Source organism: Symphodus melops (genome assembly GCF_947650265.1).
Source record: "Symphodus melops genome assembly, chromosome: 8".
NCBI classification, from domain to species: Eukaryota; Metazoa; Chordata; class Actinopteri; order Labriformes; family Labridae; genus Symphodus; species Symphodus melops.
The window spans coordinates 24,998,962-25,021,256 of record NC_136698.1 but is presented as its reverse complement, the minus strand read 5'-3'; the positions used below and the strand labels follow the sequence as shown (position 1 = coordinate 25,021,256).

Below are 22,295 nucleotides of genomic sequence, written 5' to 3'. Positions count from 1 at the left end.
ATGAACACATAGCATTTACAAACCATTTCCAGTTCAGCTAATCCTTTCTACACAAGTAGCACTCACATTTTAAACTCCTGTGTTTTATATCTTTACTTGAAAAAGTAACACAATAAAGTAGCAACATTTACATTTTGTGTATTTCAAATCTAATCTAAACCACTTAAGAAAAAGAGACAAAAAAACTTCCTGTCCAACTGTCAAAAATACATTTATTTACATTCTGGTAGAGACACGCTGCCAAGAAACGATGATTTAAAAGAGTTTTTATCAATAAATCCACAAAGCAAAAAGCCAATCATTGTGAAGGCTTTGGGAGGGACACCTGGCAGCATTTCAAGAGGGCACTGTGCCACCCTGACGACCCCTCTGGACACATCCTTGTATGTAAACAAACATATATATAGAAGTGTTTTAAAGGTCGTAATTATTCAACGTTAACATTTACCCAACAACTGTGACAATTTTCAATTTTTTTTTAAATTAAACACGAAACAAATAAAGCATGTTGATGCTTATGAAATGATGTTGCTGTGACTGTAAACACATGATGCACACAATCACACACATATTGCACATTAATCTTGTAAGCTTCAACATTTATAGATTTATTGATGTTTTTATATCTTTAAATTTGACTTTATGTCTAACTAGAGTAACACTGGATGGTTTTATTGCCTGTCCTTGCAGAACAATTATTGCATTCAGACAAATCTGCACTTTACAAATAAAACCTTTAAATCTATTAAGTTTTATTTTGCCCCCTCTTTTTCCAATTACAAGTTTAATTTGGCTCTCACCTTCTAATTTCATTTTAATCATGTTTATGTTTTGTATTTTATAAACAGTATATTATGAATTTCTTGCAAAAGCTTCCTGATGCAAAATCATTTATGATATTAACCTATAAATTATACAAAACACACTTTTGACCTGATTTTTGTCTGACTTTTCAGACTTTTATTTATTTGATAGTCATCCTTTGCATCGGGTGAGTAGTCCAAACCTGCCTTTTAGATCTCAAGTTCACTTCACATACTGAGTTAACATTTGACAGATATGAACAATAAATCTTACATAACATAAGCCATCACTTTTTAAATAAATGAACTAAACCATGATAACCAGGCTTCTCACAGGAACATGTAGATCAGACATTTGTGTCGCTGTAAGATGACCTTCTGAACATATTCAAATCTAAATATCATGAGTGCACTCTACTGAACCTCTCTGACATCATCTAAATCTTTAAAATGTCATAAATATGCAAGCAACACTAAAAACCACACTTTCAAAAACTACTCTAACACCACACCGCACAAATAACATGATCTCATTCTCTAACAGAGACTAACTTATAATTTATCAAAGATCTTTTTAAAGAGCGTCGTTTCACAGGAACAGGAGAAGCTGAGGAAATTCTAATGGTTCGGTAATCTTGTGATGCAGAGAGGAAGATGCTTCAGAGACTCTGCCGGCATCCATTTGTGTGATTTCTGCAGAATGTCAGGATCATGTTAGCACTTCGTAATCGATATCTGTGAAGAATGGCTTTATTTATTTGTTGTTTATTGTTTGTGATAGATGGACGTTTGCGGCTGCTGGTAGGAGTAAAGTATGAGGACATTTTGGACCCTTTTTTATATTTATTGTATATTTCATTATTTACTGTATATTATTGTATGGGTAGGCAATGTGTTGGCATAGACTAAATTTGATACAGAGTTACTTATTACACAGACACAAGATCTCTCAGATATGCATGTGATAAAATGTGACTTCAGAAGACAAAAACAATATATACAATATATATATATATATATATATATATATATATATATATATATATATATATATATATATATATATATATATATATATAAAACGTGTTTATTTAAGATCGTAAAATGAGTGTCTGGACTCCACACTCTTGAGGATTATTTTGATGTGTGAAACATATCCCAATTAGTCCACACCTCCATACCCCGATTGTTTAGGAGGGGGGCAAGTCAGGACCAAATACTGGACTAAAATTTTTCAGGTGTATTGTCTGTCTCTTGTCATTCAGGTGTGAGCTCATCACTGCCCCCTGAGGCCAGAGGATATAAAACACCCACCAGTGTTATACATATTGTGAGGAACACAGTTTGATTACCTACAATGGCTTCGAGAGGCAACAGTGAGCCTGAAACATAAATGTACTTTGACGAGCAAACGTAGAGTCAGCGTAACTATGTAGTGTCAATCTTTTCTGTGTTCATTTCCCCCAATGGGAGATCAACACACATTATGTTTACTTATCTTTTCTGGTTTTATTGTATGTTTTAGGAAGGCTTTTACTCTTGGCAGATAACATTAAACTGTTGTTTTATGATACAATGAAACTGTTATAAGGTCCAAAATAACATCTGCAATAAGGTTTACAGCCTGAGACATTGAATGGTTAACAAATGAACACATTCTCCAGAGTCAAATAAAGAGTCACTAAAATGTTTGAATTACATGTAATCTAAATGTGCTGTCTTTTAAGGACACGCCATATCTTGAGTGAGACTTTGGTAATGCTCAATCCCAGAGTCCACCTTAAAAATGTCAAACTGAGGACCACTTTGGACTTGTCCCATAAACAGCAAATTACACATCACTCCTGGAAACAAAACATCTGGACAACAAAAGGCTCGGTGGAGTTTAAATTGAGGCAGCTGCGAGGAAACACAGCAGACAGACTGATTTCTTCAACATGAATCCTGCTCTGGTGCTGTTGGTGTCTCTGCTGTCCACAGTGGGGGCTCAGTCTCAGGACCACCACGACATGGGCTGGGTCAACGGGTACAGGCAGAGCTTCAACTTCCAGTGTCCCCATGGAGAGGTCCTCGTGGCCGCCAGGAGTTACTACAGCGCGGAGGATGGCATGGACCGCCTGTGGTCGTTTGAGTGTCAGCCCACACCTGAGGGTCTGGGGCAGCCGAGCGACTGCTGGTGGGACGACATCAGCCGAGCTGGGATGGAGTGGTGGGTCCTTTATGAAGTGATTCATTTACTGGTTGATTACTTTCTTTACTTTTGATTCTTTGTGATGCTTGCTTTGTAGGTTTTTGACTATAATAACATTTTAAATACCAAGTTAGCTAAACAGACTTGTTTTTTTGGAATCAGACAACTTACATTTTTTTTCTCCAAAGAATAAATGAAGTCTGTTTGTTTATCCCCTTTTTATAGTCTTAGTGCAAACATCATTATTTAGTCTGCCTCAGTCAAGAGAGATTTAACCAATAATGATCTGAATAAATTATGCTGTTTGCTCTATGACTACACAACTCAGAAATGCAGTGAAAGCAAATGAGCGAATCAATCATCCAGGACCATCTGAGTCATAGTACACATGCTCAGTTAATGTTGTATCTTAGAGCAGTAGTCTGCACCTTTTCTTTTTCTCTGCATACATCTGGGTTTGTTAATTTTGTTTTTCCTGGCCCACATTAGCACCGAGAAGGACATTTGATTCAGATGTGAAAGCCACGTAGCAGGCACATCTTTGGCCCATTTGTGGTTTTTTGTACCAACCAACACAAAGTACAGATGGAAGCTAAAAGTACAAAAAGGCAAAATGATTAAATGATGTCCCTTCACTCAGTAATGTGACAACAAACATACAAAGTTAAATGTCACTATTAGCAGAAAACAAAGGCCCACACAAAGTCTTTGTAGAAGAAACTGTTGTATGAACAAAACCACATGTTGTTGGCAGGTGTGTGATTACGTATAATGGAACACCTCCAGCCCTCAGCTAGCGTGAAAAAAAAGATAAAGCCACAACCACAGGATGCAAAGTTAACCTTGTTATGAAATGTGTAGCAGGTCTAAATAAATAATTTCTAATGTGTTGTGGCTGACAAGCTATTCTCAGGTGGAACTTCAACAGAACCCATCAACCAAACTAGATTAAACTTCTAAGCTAATTTTAGCGCGTAAGCATTTTACCTGGTGGACGATATTGTCACACATTGATTCGCTGCTGTTTAATAATAATAATAAAATAAATACAAATAATTGCTTCATTAATCCCTAAAAGGAAATGTAGCTCTTTAAACATGTTATGCACGTATAACAGGAATGCACTCATGCACAGACAGGATGCTATGGACATGCATTGATGGAGGGATGTTAGACAGAAGGGGGCTGCACGCAGACGAGCATCTGAGCATTTTGGGGTTTGGCGCCTTGCTCAAGGGCAGTGCACAGGAAGGGAACTGGCGACTCTCCAGGAACCAAACCAATTTCCTGACTTTAGTCTAGTTTGGGACTTGAACCTGGAGATGCTCCAGTCTTTAACCCAGGTCCCTACAGTCTGAAGTACTGTTGCCAACAATGGTAAACAAAAATAAATGATAAAAAAATAGAAAATAAAATACAACTATGAATTCTTGCAAAATTAGATTGATTTGCCATTTGTAAAATATTCTAAAGCAGTGGTTCTAAACTGGTAAAGCCTCAGGACTCAATACTACTTCCTAATAAGAAACTGAGTGCCAAATATCAGAACATTTTCAACCTAGCAAATTTCTTTAATGAATAAATGGTGCATGGTTAGGCCCCCCCCCCCCCCCCCCCCCCCGCATGTTCGGAAGGCGTGGCCAGATTCAAGGCTTGCCAGGAAAGCAAGCTGATGACATTGATCATCCTCCTTATTTGTTGTTCTTCTGAATTCATGTTTGGTGCACATTCATGTCCAACTCAAAACGGGACACCCCCAACACACAAAATATAGGAAATACGTCTTACGGGCCGATAAATCACCACCTCACTGCAGAACAGACATATTTGCTTTCAGCTCACAGTTTCTGGGGAAATCACCAAGAAATAAAGATTCATCCAACATCCAGAGCCAATGGCTCTTTAGAGAGAGATCACCTCTCACATAGAGGCACAGCATTTTCCTGAACTTCTGCACTATAATATTCACAGAGAGACCCTTCAGTCATCTGATAATAATTCACAACAGGTTCAAACAACATTATCAATTCCTCCCTCTTTTAAACTAATGCTACAAAATTACAAAAAACATGTTTGACCATCCAGAAAGGTTGATCTATTCAAAGGATTTGGATCAAGCTTATGTGTTAAAATCTTGCAACAAGAAAGAAGTTCAACAATCTTATTGATCTTGATCTGCTTCAGATGACTTTGCAGGTGAGAGAGTTTTGCTTTTCTTCAGATCTATTTGTTGCCAAGCTGCACTGCACTTAACGCAGAGACAAACACTTTGAACACTCCATCACTGCCACGCCTGCCTCTTTAACATAGCTGTCTGTTTGAATTACACTTCTGAGGACAGTTACCCCGCAGGGAAACTACCCCCATTGGCTAAATGGCTGACTGTTGCCATGACAGGCGTCCACACATTGTGAGGCTCCTGCTGCTTGGACCTCAGGTATTCTGGGATCTGTTGTGGTGACAGTGAAGTCTAAGGGCCATAAACAAACTGCACTGTCATCAAACGTGTCTACTCAAACAATATACATGCATATTTCTTGGTCTATATGGTTTTATAATGACATCTATAGAGAATCCAGTGAACGTTATGTTTAAAAGCATAAAGGCTCCTTGAAAGGACAAGGAGTGGCTAATCTTAGAACTTTACTGTTATAAAATATTGTACATATTTTTATAAATATATCAATTAATCCTTTATCATTGCAGGACTTCAACTTGCACTAGAAATGGGCTGGTAGCAGGCGTACAAAGCAAGTACTTTGAATCTGTCCTGGACCGGGAGTGGCAGTTTTACTGCTGCTACTACAAACGTCGCTGTCCCTACTCCTGCATGTAAGTTCTGACGGGACCTCTGATATTTATGAAATATACTTTGTCCCTTTTTCTGAGAATAACTGTGTACAGAAGATTAATACTTTCATATCTGTCTGAGTCAGTGGACTGTAAACTTAACGCAGCATTTAACTGTAAATAAGGGAAATAGCAAGCAGGGCGTTGCCCAGATTAATCAGAAACATCTCAAGCTAATTAGTTATTACCTAGATTTTCTCTTTGACTCGCAGAAGTATTAGACAGTGTGGACCCCTTAACGCCTATTGTCTCGAATTTGCTTCAAACCGCAGCCAAAATAGCGTCCGCATTCCTCCACTGCCGGTTGATGCACTTTCAATACATACCGAGGAAACTTTTGCAGGCATTAGTTTGTCGTAGGACTAGTTGAAGATGGAACAACATCCGTTTGATGTGCTATTTATGTGCTATTTTTATGTAATATCTATTTATGTGCTATTTTCAAATAAACGTTCTCAACTTGATTTAGCATCTACTTGAAAGCAGAAACACATGTAAAAAAAATAAATAAATTCAGGTGTCAAGGGGTTAACAGTATATATTTTATTGAAAGTTTCAGTAGGAAAAGAATCCTGACACAAATGAGCATGTCAATAATGCTTGTCACTATCTCCATTAGTGAAAATAAAATAATGAGCCTCAGTGGACACAGATTTTTTCCCCTTTGGAAAATCAGGCGAGCTGCACCTTTGTGAAATTGTTGCATCATGTTAGGCTAACCATCTCCTCTCTTTAGCTTTATACTCAACACTAAACCTTGAAAACAAGCATTTCCAATAATGATATTGATCAGTATTTGACTACCTAAAGCATGGCTGCGACTCTCTACAGGAAAACCAATGACATTCCTGAGCAACACAGAGAAGAGGGCGAGATGGTGGTCCCCAGCTATGGCTACTTCGTCCGAGGTGCCCAGACAACTTTCAGTGGAGTGCTAAGGTTTGCTCGCAACATCTGTTTTATTCCTTCATAACTTTTTACCCCATGAAGCATCCGTTTGGACAGAGAAGCGATCCAAAAGTAGTTTAAATCCTCCCTGGGCTAAGTTGGAAGAACAAGTCATCCTGCAACGGGACCAGAATTTATTGCTTTAGACAATGGAGTTTGCTAATGTACAATATTTGAACTGACAGAATTTTTTTCTTTTTTTTTCTGCAGAGATCGACAGTGGAAGTACATCCTGTGCAGGTGGACAGACTTTGACTGTGATTTTGAAAATTTGTAGATCATAAGTAGAACTTTCCATTTACAGTGTGAACTACAACACATACTTACTCTTACATGTAAACAGAAACTGACATAACAAACAAAATGATACTTTTTTTTCACTTGTGTATATAGATCAACAGGCGAGTGTCTTGTGCCTATAAAGTGACAGTTTTTTAGTCAAGCATGGAAAATGTCTGCTGTGAAACTATTAAAATGAACATGAACACAGACGGTCTGCTGAGAAGACTTTGGACTCCATCAGACACATTGGAGAGCCGAAGCGTTTTTTAATTAGTTGCGGGAGAAACTGGAAGTCTTTTGGCAGCATGTGTTAAAGTCTCTTTCCAAAACAAACAATTATTCGAAGCCGTGTTCATGCTGGTGGAAAACACTGCATCAGGCTGTGCTCCAAGATCTCTTCACGTGACGGTGCTGGCCGTGCAGAATGGTTCTCACCGTCTTCACTGTCATAAAAGCATCCAGTGTTGTGAGGTGTGACTGATAGGGATATTGTGTTGGCGTCAACACTTGGAACAATTGCTTATTTGTTGGAAGACATGAGAAGCTCTTTCAGAATCACAGGGCTTTGCATGCAATGAAGAACAAGAACTGCATCTGCTTTCAATTGATTTCGCTTTCATTCTTGATTACATTTCTTTTTCAGTTATGCAAGATAATGTACGGGAACTCATGTAACTACAACGTGTGAAAATGGGATTAAAAACATCCACCTCTATTGTTTTTTGTCAGGTCATTAATTCATGTGTGGTGTTGTGAGAATCAAAGTAAAGTTTATTAGTTTAAATTTAGTTTAGTTTTATGCTTGTCAAAGGACAAATTGGGAATAACAAAAATCTAGTTTTGTGAGCTTGTAAACCTGCCGAGAGCAGAGAGGATGAAATTGCCCGTAAAGATATCAACAGCTTCTTTAAGATTAACTCGGCTGAAGTTAAACTCAATAGAGCTTTATATTGCCACAACACGCTGCTAGAAGGGCCTGACATCAAGGATCACTGTTTCAACAGGGACGGAAACAACTTCACCTGCATGAAGTGAAATCAAACCAGTTGTGTCTTGGTTCTGCTTTTTTCCTCCCTTCAACCAAAGGTTAGACAAGAAAACAATGTAGTTTATACAGCTTTATGTCTTCCATACACTAGAAGATCTTCAGAAAATTTGGTTCATATCTCGGTCACGACCTGGGATTGCCCCCAGTGTGTATATGATATATCTATCTATGCTAGTCACAGGAAGGACCGAGGATTTCCCAGGTGAGATACGGCTTAGTCACTGGAGATTTGATGGTCGCAGCAAATTTCTGTCCAACTGTTTACTGTCCACTTTATTTTGCTGGATATGTCAATGAGGCATTCATGCTCTCTCCACAACTCCATCAGTTTCTCCTCCTTTTCCACACTCCCGTAAAACAGCTTCCTGTTTGGTGTAGCTGGGATTCAGCCTTAGTGAATTTGAAACTAGTTGTTGAAAGAAAGAAAGAAGAAGAATACATTTTTTACATTTGAAATAATCCCATAGCCTAACCTAACAAAAACACTCCAAGCTTTATTTGACACTATTTTCCTCTTCACTTTACATTACAGCTTCACCAGTCTTAAAAGTGTAAATGTGAGCAGATACTCAGCTGGAAGATCAACTAAACTGGATGAAGGTTCTTAAAAAAGCTACTTGGACCTTAAGGTGGAAACTTTTTTGCTGATTAGGTGAGAGCCTGTGCAACAAATGTCTTCCAACTTTCCTACTTCATCACCAGACTTAATGTTCCTATGGACTTTGCCAAGAACCGAACGTGTTTTATTTCTTCCAAAATTCAAATATGCGACATCTAAGTAACCAGTATGTTACCTAGCAAGCCATTAGCCAGGCCGCGTTTCTTTACCACATCAACCCTCTAAAGTGCTGTTAAAATGTTGTCTAACTTAATGTACTGAGCTGGGCAAAGGTCAGCCATCTTGAATAGAGCTGGGGAATGGGCCAGTAGCTATCAGCACTGTTTGTTTATGGCAACTGCTGCTCCGAGGCACAGGGCCAAACAGCGCAGCGCGACACAGCTGTCCCCTGAGCCGGAGAACGGTGGCGAGCCACACGCCTGTGTGGGCCTCTTGGCCTCAGAGACCTGCTGTCCCTGTGGTGGAGAGCTGCTCACTGAGCTGGAGAAGACGAGGGGATATATATCGTCCCACTTTACCTCTCCTCCCTGCAACACGTTTCATTACAGCTGGATGAAACACAATCCTTTCAAAACAGTATTCACACCAGCTGTAATTTGGAGTTTAAAGGAGTAGCCGAAAAAGCGATTAAACCTGCCCGCTGCAATCACTTTTGGGATCTGCAGTTAGCCACCGTGTAATCAAGAGCTAAGTATACATTTATGACAACAAGGCCCCGGATAAAGAAGGATTCAATTTAGATGAAAACCTGCCAGTGTTTTGAACAGAATGCACGAGATATCAGCCTGCACTGTTAGCAATTTGAAAGCCCCTCATGCTTACATTTCTATTAAAAAAAACGAACAAACACTTGGCTATACATTCATATTCAAAGTCAAGGAGGACTTAATACATGTACACAACCTGATGTCTATGTCAGGCCCACTGGCTTTATAATGGCTGTTGTACAAAATGAAAGCCAAAATATCTGAGTCTTTGCTGCATTGAGTCACCAAAACACTCATTTTATACTCATTTTACACTCATGTCAACAAAACATCAGGGATCCCTCAGGTGGGGTCAGCCAAAAGCAGATTAGATTCCTATATCCATTTAAGGTCAATTGATTTGAGCTTGTGTAGCACTTTTCTACTCTTCTGACTACTCAAAGATTTTTTTTTTTACATCCCAGCTCAAACACATCCCTCACACCACATTCACACACTGCTATGTAAAGTGTCCATCAGATGTAACTAATCCATTCGTGCACATTCACTCACCACAAAGGAAGCAGCAGGAACAACTTCAGGTTAAGTGTCCTAACCAAGGACACATCAACATGTGGCTGCAGGAGGAGCTGGTGGTCAAACCCTGGACCTTCCGGTTGAGAGACGACGGTTCTCCCACTGAGCCACAGCCGCCCCTGCAGACAGTTTAACGATCACTTGTGGTGGTGTTGTTTTCCATTTCCTATCACTGTTCCTCATCTCCTCTGATAATCTGGTGCACATAGCATTTTAGCAGCCACATTTGTCAACAGAGCTATCAATCAGGTTGTTATTCCTCTTTTTATGGCATCAAATAACTCAGCCAAACTACACTTATAAACACGAGGACTGATGAAACAGTTCTGTGCACGTTCTGTCTTCAGTTGTAAAGTCAACACTAAACCAAATTTTTACATTTTATCTGTCAGCTCCTCTGCATATAACCAGCCAGTGGGGAGACGGCGACGGGAGACTCAAGGGGTAGTTATGGGAAGATGGAACAAAGATGCCAGGAAGGAAAACGATAAAGAGAAATGAAGTCTCCAGTTTCAGTTGAGAAAGAGATAATGAAAGTCCACTTTGATAAAAAAAAAAAAAGGAAAACTGAATTCAGCAAGCATGAAGTCTCTTGGGTGCACAACAGTCTTTCTTGTCCATGTGCAGATTGATTGTTGTTGAATGCTCTTCAAAGACACAGTATAAGAAGGTTCTGGGAATTAAAGAGCTGGAGGGGTACCAGGTGTCACGCATCCCTCTGGCCAAGAATGTTCCATCACGGGGAGTCACTGATGGTGTGTCTGGCGTTGTGAAAGCCAGCATAATGAATGTGACAGAGGCACAGACAGCCACAGAAAGTACCGCGTGACAGAATGAGAGAGAGCACCCACAAAATCTACACTTTGACTCTTGACTGTCTGGATCTGGCCGAGCCTCGAATGAGAAGCTTTTTTTAATATATAGATTTTTAATATATTTACTTCTGTTGTAGTTAAAGCAACAAAAAAACAAACTAGAGATCCAGAGGAAGGCATGAGTGCAACTCTATGGATGCCAACCGTCTTTAACAACTAAGAAGACGCGATAACCAGACCCTTACCTTTTGCTGTTGGTTTGACTGCAAACCTTTTTGTTTGCTGCATCAGCCATGCCAATATTTTTGTGTTCTGCATTCAGATCCAGTTTTCCTGTTAACCTATACAGCTTATGACATACAGTCATGTTGGGTCATTTGTATTGTATGTATTGTATATAAATAGTTACTGTATTAGAGTAACTTTTTCTTCTTCCACAGAATACCTACTAACTTGTTTTTACACAACACATGTTCATAAAGATATGTTGTAAAACATGAATCAGCTGTTATGATATTTTTTTGTTGTACAGCTGCATACGGACAAATAACGGCCTCAGATGAAATTCTTTATTAAAATCACATGTTGGACAGGTTAGGCCTTGTCCACAGAGAAACCTCTGTTTTCACAAACACCCACCTACGTGTAGACAAGGCTCAGTGAGGGCTTACAAAAAATTCTTTAGACAAATCTTCAAATATGGGAAAATAACGGAAATTAAACAACCTTTGCAGGAGCATATAAATAAACAACTTGCATTGGGTGGAACAAAAACTGGCCTGAATTTAATTGTTTTGCAGAAACATATCTAAATAAACTCACAAAGTGTCACAAAGCGATCTACAAGGAATGTGTGCTTTCATGCATTTGATCTGGTAGCTGAAATACATGCTAGTGCACATTCCTGAAGGGATTCAATGACACAAAGCTCTCTGCATCAAAAGTTGAGCCTGGTTTAACTCTGGCCGACCCTGCTCTGGTTTGGCACATTTCCCTGTGTTGGCATCTCGACAGAGTACGTCCATTTAAATACACGAAGAGGGCAGAGTTCTCCTGCTTCAATGAAAGTGAAAAGTTGTGTTCAGAGCCTTTAAAAGAAGTGAGGTGAGATGTTTGGATGGACAGGGAGAGTTTGAGCAGCACATTGCTGAGTGACCTCGACCCGCCCCGGGGCTGCACAGAGAGCTTGTTTATTTTAGGGAGCCTCTGCCCGCTCTCACTGCTCTCACTTGAGGACAAAAACAGCTGCCTTGTTTCATGTCAGACAACAAGAGGCTCCGAGCGGGGAAGACCCTCGCACCACTCAGTGGGACACAGAACTGTGCCTCATTTCTTAGAAAGCATGGTTTACAATCCTTTGATACGATGTATAGAGAATGTGAAACGAAAGCTGTTTAAAGAGTTTGTTCAGCCAGCATTGTTTTCCCTTTTATTACTACCGCCATCTAATTACAATTAAGGTGAATGGGATATTTGTGTGTGGTGCTTATTAGAATAACAAAGAATGTTTTGTAATCCATCTCATTCATAGAGATGTTAACTACTGTAGGACCGTTTCTTCAGCAGAACATGGTTAAATCAAAGTCTTGTGACCGGACCTACCACACTAATCCTTCTCCCGTCATAAAAACAGCAATCCAATGAGCTCGGAGGGCGGTGGGCGCTAACATTAGCCAATGAGCAACATGGGCGAGACAAGCCCTGTAGTCAAGCAGTGTGCCAGAAACAAGGAGAAACAACAATGGTCTTGAAATGACCCGACAGGTTGTTTTATTTTGTTTTTCACACCAGACTATTCACCTGGATCAAAGACGGTGTAAAAATATGTATGACATGAGAAGTCAAAAACAAGATTCTGAAATCAATTCACGTCACATTAAGCATCTCAAAGTTGATCTTTTTGCATTTGTATGTTTATTTATTTTTTCCAGAATAAAGGATTTTTTTTTTTTTTTTTCAGTTTGTTGATTCTCCTTCAGTTGTACTCTTGCAACCACACTTTGTTTTTGCCTCCCAGAGTGGGTGGAGCTGTCTCTCTTCCCCATGTGCCACAGTTATAGGTTATAAGAGGGAGGGATTCATGTAGGAGGGACCTAAAAAACATGTATGAAACATGTTTGAGTCTGTGAGTTAAACAAGCAGACAAAAGCCGTCATGTCGGTGTGAACACAGAGCTGAGAACTAACCAACTAACCAACCTCACTTTTTAGGAAACACAATTTATTAATTTTGGATAATTTTCTGTATTCAAATTCAGAAGTGATTCAAAGCACCCCTTGTTGATGGCCACCAACTTTCATTTCAAACATCTCTGCATCAGAAGCTGACACCTTACCTCAGTATGAACTCGAGCAAATTTGGCAGCATGTCAGTACACTCTGTACGTCACCATTTGGTTGTTTGAGACCGACAAATACAAAAGACAAAAAGAAAAGCGTGTGGAAACCTGTGGCTTGTTGGGCAGGGCGCATAGTGCAGGTTAATGATATGGGATGTGTCCACCGCTGTTTTCTCCCTGTCCCAGACATTCAGTTCTTTTCAGTCAGAAATGAGGACATGGTTTTATGAGTGTTTATCTGACGCCCTCTTTTTCATGATGATACTTGAAAGAAGAGTCTGCAACAATCATGGTCCAACACTCAGCCTAAACTATTCAAAAGACTCTTCAGCTGGTGAGCTGTGAATAAAAACACACCCAGCAGAGTGGATTTTTTTAAAAAGAGTATATAATTGTGTTGGAGTTAGTTTGAGCTAAAAGCTGATGGGAATCCTCTTCTTCCTCAGTTGGTGGCTCTTGGGAGAGAGATTCTTTGCATCGAGGACTCGGCAGGAAGCTCTGCTCTCGTGTTTACACAGTCAACTCGTGTTCGAGCCCGTGATGGTGTCAGATAATCGAAGCTGGTTGAGATTTAAAGACAAGAACAACAGCTTACTTACTCACTTTTTCCCCTCTGGGTCTTTGGAGCAGAGAAAAAAAAAACCGGTGAGGATGTGATTTTGAAGGTGGTCCAAAGCATTGTGGGAACGAGAAGGTGTAAGGTGAGCCCAGTGACCTACTGGTTCCCATCCTTCCCTTTAGTTTTCTCACTTTCTCTGCTTGCAGTGCACCTCCAGACAAAAGCTTCATTATTGCTCTTGGATTCCTCTCTGGTGAAGTCTTGGTAGAATAAATTAGGCGTTTTATGGCCTGTGATGAAGAGGGCTGAATGGATGCATGACAAAGTAGGCCAGCACCGGATGTTTCCAGCTATTCAGAATCGTAGCGGGAAATCTTACACCACACTATTTCCAATGGTGGTTTTGTGCCTCTCATTAGTTGTGATTAGCTTGTGGCTGCATTTCCAGGAAGGCTGAGATCGATGACACAAAACGGTACCAGAGAGAGCAAAGTCTTTTGTTTTGAATAGATGTCAGGACTGATTCTGTTGGGTATCCCTGCAGGTGAAAGGTTAAAGCATTGAGTGTGAAAGCAGTACTGAGGCTTGTCAGCGTGTTAATCGCTCCGTTGGCATGAGGCCCAGGCAGAGACAAGAGCAGGGCTCCAACAATATTGTGTTCCAGTAAACAGGCTCTTCTTCCCACAGCATCGAGCACGTGTCTCTGTTGAGTGGAGCCCAGCGGTGACTCAGAGTTTAGGTACACTCCTGGAGTTTCACAGGATATAGAAAATACCTCCCGAGGTACTGAACAGGGCTCAGAGGGACAAGCAGTAATAGTCAAGAAAGTAAGAGTCAAAACTTTAAATCATTTTCGGGAGGGAAGGCACTTTGACATCCTCAGGCACGCTTGCTTGTACACAAGGATTGAGTTAAAATGCTTTGAATTGTTTCAGGATAATGTCTTTGAAAAACAGAAACAAAGTAAAGCACACTGACAGGGTTTGACCATGCAGGGGAATGGGTAAATATAGAAGGTGCAGTTGTCCAAGGGGGACCCATGAGGAACGCAAATCCCATCTATACTGGGCCACTGTTTGGATGAATGTCAAGAGGCAGACCCTTCTCCATCACGTTTTTCTTTTGTGTTATAGTCAGTCAAAATCCATAACACAATGATATGCTTATTCTACATCCATACATAAACTATACAATCAAAGGATTCTATTAGATGAAGATATGAACGCCTACCGCGAAATTTATTTTCTTTGGTTTGTGTCATATACAAATCTGCAGTGATGATTGCTGGGTAATATGTGATCATGTGATGTAGCTGTAGTTTAAAAGAAGTCTGCACACTTGCTCATATGCCACAATCACAATCATGGAGTCCCTCCCATGGGCATGGACATTAAAATAGAGCAAATTAGATGGAGCTTCTAAGCAACCGTGTCTTGAACATGTAAGTATGTACAACAAATATAAACTAAATATAAAATATAGATACAAATATAATTTAATTTTTTTACATTTCCTCTCATTTCTTTCCTGCTGTGTGGTTGAGAATGCTGTTTGTCAACAGAGCTGTCAATCATGAGGTCACTACATAATAACTAATAAATAGAAAACTACTCATAAAGATGAACTCTTCGACATAAATCAGCTATTATGACAAAGATGTTTTTGATGCACATTTTAACTTTATATATTGACCAAGTGGCAATCTCCGCTCTTAAAATAAACGGGCAAAAAGCCGTTTTTACAGCTTAAATAACTTTTTTACAGCCTGGTCCAAAAAACTAAATAGATCCGATTAGTTATCGTCATCACTGGCCCACTGTATGGGGGTGATTTTTGATTTTAATAACGATCCATGTTATCCATGTGATATTTAGGCACATTGCTGACAGGATTGACAGGGTGGGCACGATGCTACGGTTCGTCCAGAGGTTTAAAACCCACCTCAGGTCCGGCTCTCAGCCTGTCTTTCGGTTTACTGAAAGTCCATACTTATGTTCCTCCAATTGCTGCAGCACCCTCTGCACACACACCCTCCCTCGCCCACGCATCCTGTATTTCAAAAGAGTCGCCATCTTTTTATGAAGACCATCAGCCCTCATTAATATAAATGTAATCTGTAAATTGCAAGACAAAACATCATCCAATCATCCGTTATATATGCCGCTTTTCCAGTTCAGGGTCGCGGCGGCTGGAGCCAATTCCAGCTGTCATTGGTTGAGAGGCGGAGTCCACCTTGAACTGGTTACCAGTTAATCACAGGGCTGACAGACAAGCAGCCGCACTCACATTCACACCTAGGGGCAATTTTAGAGTCAAGAATTAACATAAAACCATAGAATTTAAAGTGTCACATATTTCTCTTGAAATAGTTTAACTCAACTAATAAATATTTTCTCATCCTGGCAGTTTTATTGGTTTGTTTTTCTCCAGCAGCAGTCAAACAGCGTGGTAGGCATACCTGAGAAAAAAAGCTCATTAGATATTATGCACTAAATACCTGTAAAATGTTCGTCACTGAGCCTGCCTGACAGCAAAGTGTGGAGCTGAGCAGAGCTCATCATCCTTCTCCTGTTCAGTCTCTTTAACAAACACTGTTTATTGCAAGAGTCCCCCATGTTGGACAAGTATCCCTGGAATCATGCTCAAATTGTTTTTGTGCCACAGAAATGTCCTCTCATGTTGTTTGTGGATAAAGCAGTAATAATGTCTGTGTACAGGTGCACCCACATGTTCCCTGAATGTCTCCAGCTGACACAGAGGCTCTCCTAAGGCAGTGTGTAGAATGGAAAAGTACTCGAGCAGCAAAAAGGCCACAGAAAGCTTTCTCTCACTATAGATCTGGCCTTGGACAGAGAGAGAGAGAGAGAGAGAGAGAGAGAGAGAGAGAGAGAGAGAGAGAGAGAGAGAGAGAGAGAGAGAGAGAGAGAGAGAGAGAGAGTGAGAGAGAGAGAGAGAGAGACTTCGACAGATAAGGCCGTCTCTACTTGCTCTCTCCCTCAGCTGTGTTTCACCTCAGACGGTTGGACACCTTTATCTCTCGGGAGTCTGGGACAGACACAAAATCTCCCAGACTGCCTCTGAGCTCCACAGCAGAGCCATTAGTGTAACATTACAGATAACAGATTACTAATCTAGAGCACAGAGACCAAGATTGGAAATCTGCTGTAAAAGTGAGACCTGTAATATTCCCTCAAATCCTCACATGCATGTCTGTCCATGTGTCTTTGTATATTCTTTACAGGTGTATTTTCAGAGGGGTTTCCTGGCATTTATGTATATATCCTTTCATTCAAATTATGTTGGACCATGTATGTCCTTATTAGAAAGGAGAGCTGGAGAGAGAGATGAAATGTTGGGAAGACAGAGTGGGCATAAAATGGAGAAAAGGGCCGAGATGAGATTTGGAGCCACGGGGGGGGGGGGGGGGGGGGGGGGGCCACAGCCTCAGCACATGGGACCCCTCTGTGATACTGTACTAAAGAATGAAAAGGAAAGCCTAAAAACGTTCAAAATGAATACTTCATATTATTTTAAAATGACAGTTTTCAATTGGCTTTAGGATTGGCTTAACATAAATGTTTTGCTTATTATGTAACTTTATAACTGGAAAAAAATCCTATTGCAGAGGTTAAATTCGAATCCGGGCCGCCCACTTTAAGGACTATAGACTTTGTACACGATATGACAGCAAGGCCATCTTCCCAATCTGGTGTTCAATTTACTTCACCAGTGTTGTACTGGATCCTGGAGACATGAATACTATTTGTAACTAAATGATGTATTCTGAACGGAAAAAAACGAATAGCAATTTTTTATAATAAGCAAAAATGTTGAGTGAAGTCTTTTAACTCTACTTTGATAAATCAAGACTTTTTTTTATTACAGGGATATAAAGATAATCTCAAAAGAACCTTGATAGAATATTTAAAATGTCAAGGTCAAACTCTACCCTTTAATAAACAGGATAAATGAATGTCTTTAATCGTGGAAAATGTCATGTATACAGTCAAGACTGAGTTGCTTCAACGGTTAGAGGAAACAAATATATGATCAAACCCCAAATGAGCAACCATGCGGGTAATGGGGGCGCTGATCACTACCATTTCTCTGCTCTCAAACGCTGCAGGCTACAGTCACTCGTCTCGTTTCAAGGTTAAAGACTGAGGAGAACGCTGTCAACCATGGTGTCCGGCGTGCATCAGAGCATCACGTGAGCTGTAGTAAACATGACAGATGCCTGATACATGCCATTTCAATGGCTCATATATAAAACATATGGCATTCGTTTGACTGAGGTTGAGAAAACTGCAGGCTTAAAGCCAGAACAGAAATCAGAGGTAAAAAACAAACAAACAATGCAGCTCCTATAACGTGAGGCTTTTTGGAGATAATTTCCTCTCCAAGATTCACCTTCAAGGGGATGCTGATTATGACGAGTAGGCATCAAAGTTGAAATTGTATTCGGAAAGATGGCAGCCCCATAAAAGCACATGCATAAATAAATTATATGGCATCTATGAATACAAATGCACACAGTTTAGCAAATCAAACATGATCATATAAAAAAAGCCGTCTATCGAGTCAGAGGAAAGCTCTCAGACAAAATGCCGACTGAAATCTAATTCCAGCTGTATCACTGCAGACGCTTTTCAAACAACCGTATGATAGTAAAACACAAGCTGCACTGATACAAAGAAGCACAAGATTAATACAGGACAGGAGAATGAGCTTTTGTCAGTGACACCGCTTAAAAAGAAAATTAAATCCTGTAAAGATTCTTCAGACAATGTAAACATGTAAATGTATTGAAAATAAAGATGGGTGTCATAAGGTCCAGCAGTCTGATCTGGCAGCTGGAGACATCGCTCTGAATCGGACTAAATTGTTTATTTAATCACGGCTAACAGGTCTCCTGTTGCAGCAACACGTCAGACATGTAAACAGAGATATGGCGCCTTTAGATGGCGTCGTGTTCACTGTGTTTGTGAACAGATGCTATGTGAATGTGAACGGCCTGTCCTTATGATTTTCACAACAATTGAAGTAGAATATTTCTGAAAACCAGAAAACAGATAAAAAAAAAAAAATAAAATAAAAATTTAGAAGTTTGTCATGGAGGAGGAAGGTTTAACATGGAGGAGGACGGTTTCTTGATCTACACTGCAGACAGACACGAGCTAACGTTGGCATTGTTTTGGCTTCACTTTTTCAGGAGCTGTCATGTTGTCCGTCTCTGTATGTATTTGTAACTGACTAGCTATAGTTGATCAAAATGATTGCATTTGGGTATTTAGAGAGGCGCTATATTAAACAAATGTATTACTATTATTTAATAAAATACCAAACTATTCTTCAGCTGTAGTCGTAGCTAGCTTCTGACAGGTTTACGCTTCCCTCCTTTTTTGCCTTAGCGTCAAAGCTCTGATTCATGAAAACATGTTTCAGTGCTGAGTGTTTGTTAAACCCTTGAAACACAAGCCTAGAGAAGTCGTATCCTGTTTTGAGTCATGATTGCCTTTGTCTCTGCAGAAAGCTTACATTAAACCCGACTGTCTGTGCAGATGGGAGGAAATGACAGAGGAGTAAACCACGAAGGAGGAAGTTGCAAAATGTGCAAAGCAAAAATAAAGAGCGATAGCTCTGTTGGTAAGATAGTATAAATGTAGCCATTAAAGTAACTTGTTTCGTGCTATTAAACTCATCGTGTCGGCTGTATGGAGCAAACAAAAGTCCTCCAACACCGAAACACTGACAAGCTGCAAATAAGCTCTAACTCAGCTTTAATTAAAAAGCTCTGTGATACCTGCGGATGTTCTTGCCAATTTTAACTCAGAATAAACATTTCATCTGCCTCATAGGAAGGGGAAACCATGCAAATGAGCTCTGTATAGGAAGTTCAACAAGAAGGGAATGACAAAGAGCTGGCCACTAGTTCAACACTTGTTCTGTTCCGTCTCTTTATGTGCAAAGAAAAGACGACACTTTAGTTTCAGCTGGGAGGGAAAATTGGGTCAGCAACAAACATTCAGTGGTTTGTGATGAAGGTTTAGTTTTGGGCCACACAGTCAGTTTGTCACAATACCAGAATTTTAAACCACAGCAACTAAAATAAGAGTCCATGCAAACAAATATTGGAAACGTTCTTGTTTTCAGTGATCATAAGCAACAAACAAGCTTCTACACCACAATTACACGTCAAAGTCGCCAACAACACGTGCAATTCAGGCGGGGCAGCAGGTGTTTGCTCGCAACGTTTGACAGATGGATTCCTCTCCTATGCACCTGTCTTATGAAACAAATGTTTGTTATCGGTCATAAAAATAATTGAGATTGCATCGTTTATAAATAAAACACCTTGATAAAGTGTCAAGGTAGCGAAAACTTTGACGACCTCACTACAGAGTCAAAGAAAATACCTACTGTGATAGAAATGGCAAGTTTGTTTGAATAAAGAGCTTTTGTATACAGTTTTCCACAAAAGTTACTCCCACATTTTACAGAGCAATAAGAGTGTTTCCTTACATTATCAGTTGGTAGTGAAGTAAACACTAGATACCCCAAAGTAAACGAAACCTGGCCTAAAATAAAGATCTTCATCTTCAGCTGAATCTATAAGTTGCCCTCCTGGAACTCAATGTAACTCGAACTGCAGGCGGTGGTGAAACATATTTCTGACCAGTGTTTGATGTCAGGTCTGGTATGTGACACATGGATGAGCAACAAATGATGTGTCGCCCCCTCCCCCTAAGGTCAGAGTCACTCCGAAAAAACATCGTAGTACTATTAGGATCGAGCTACGGGCAGTTACACAAAGGCTGGCGCTGTAAGGTCGGACATTGTCCGGGAAGCAGATGATTGTTATCCTAGTTTATTTCTCGCTTCCTGTTCATGCTGTCACACCTGCACAAAACTACTGAAAATACTTAACGGGGCTGGCATAGAGAAATATCTCAATCGGAGTTTATCCAGCCCCTTCATGTATTTTTCTGGCTAGCACAGCAGGATATAATCAGGAGTATTCAGCTTGAGCGAGCAGGAGGGGGGACACGTTTATTTCCAGCGATGGTTGTACAACCATACGCAACCGTTTGAACTCTGAGCATTGTGTTTTCTATTTGTCAGTATGTTCTTTTGTTGATACTTGATTCTGTCAAACTACACATACCATTGATATAAAGGCAAATAGTCTCATTATAGTTCCGTGTAGCAGACTTTTTGTTGTTTTTTGGGACTCTCCTGCATGGTCCCTCGATTCTGCTGAGTTCTTTCTAAGTCACGTCTTGCCCCAGGAGACCCTCCGCCCTTCTTCCTGTCAGACCAGCATGATGTCCTGCTGTGAGGTGCATGTGTGAACAGCCTGATTCAAGGCCAGTCCTGTATCTGGAAATCTTCAGGAGTGCGTATGTGAAAAACTACTTGTGACACCTGTGTGACTGAAACAGAAGCACAGGGGCTGATTCACACTCATTCTCTTAGTTTCAATGTGAGGGATAACAATGCAAATATAAACTGGTAATAAAAGTATGCGAGCAAACTCGATGGCCTAATTTCCCTGAGGGTCTGAGGAAAAGAGTGCTTTATGGCCCCGAGATATCATCGCAGAAAATAAATTCAAATAGACAAAACGAAAACAAGACACAGACGTGCTGCAACTGGCAGAGACAACAGAACTGTTTGCATAAGTTATGAATTAGGCGGGGCTCTTCATACATTCAGTGGTGTCAGGAATATAGAGCTAAAGTTTTTACACATGTTACAGATTATGTAACCTCTTGGTTCAGACACTTCTGAATAAATCTGTGTTAAACTAGAAGCTTTTTGTCAGGTCCAATGATTTAACTGACTGATGGGTGGCTTCATTAGACATACTGATGGGCAGACTCAAGTTCTGAATCACATGACGTTGTTTCTCGTGGAGGGGTCGTTTTTTTAGAGAGTATTTTTTCATCTTCTTACACTGGGAAATCCCCACAACCCACCGAGAATCCCTCTGTGCTCTGAGCTTTTGTGGAGGATGAAATCAAAAGTTTCCAGTCAGACACAAACAAGAAGAAGCGTAGTCATCTGATTACAAGACTTTGTGTCTGAAAACTTTAAAGCTCGATTTGCTTTTGGAAACGTTGCTACTTTCTTATCTCGAGTCTAACATCTCTCACATAGGATGCCTGATGAAGAGCTTCATCTGGAGACATTAGGTGATAAGTGACACTTCTATGGCAATGTCCTAAAGTTATCACTTCAACGACAAATAAATTCCAAGTATTGATATTAATCATTTATTTTACACATTGAAATGTAAAACAATGCAGTGATTAATAACATCTAAACGTATATTAAAATGTTATTTTGCCAAGTTTGTGACCCCTGATAGCGTCTCCTGGAGACCCCGTAGGGGTCGGGACAAAGTGGGCGGGGATAATATGCTCATTGGTGCGTACTGAATTTATGTCCCCTTCAAGTTTATGCTTCTGACAAAAAATAAAGATTCACCAAAATGAACTAATTAAACACACACAGAACTCAATGATGATGGTTAGTATAATTAGGTTTCTGCCTTCA

At 40.1% G+C, this 22,295-nt stretch overlaps 2 protein-coding genes across 3 annotated transcripts in view; both read left to right on the top strand.

The window, feature by feature from the left end:
- The window catches only part of LOC306828231 (basic immunoglobulin-like variable motif-containing protein), a 367,160-nt gene that overhangs the window by 62,108 nt on the left and 282,757 nt on the right, over positions 1-22,295 (top strand). The window lies entirely within an intron of this gene.
- On the top strand, positions 2,670-7,789 carry dpt (dermatopontin). The gene is made up of 4 exons (XM_079350567.1): positions 2,670-3,012; positions 5,701-5,826; positions 6,676-6,783; positions 7,003-7,789. Exons 1-4 carry the CDS (start codon positions 2,741-2,743, stop codon positions 7,067-7,069), a joined length of 573 nt encoding a protein of 190 aa, XP_079206693.1. The 5' UTR covers positions 2,670-2,740; the 3' UTR covers positions 7,070-7,789.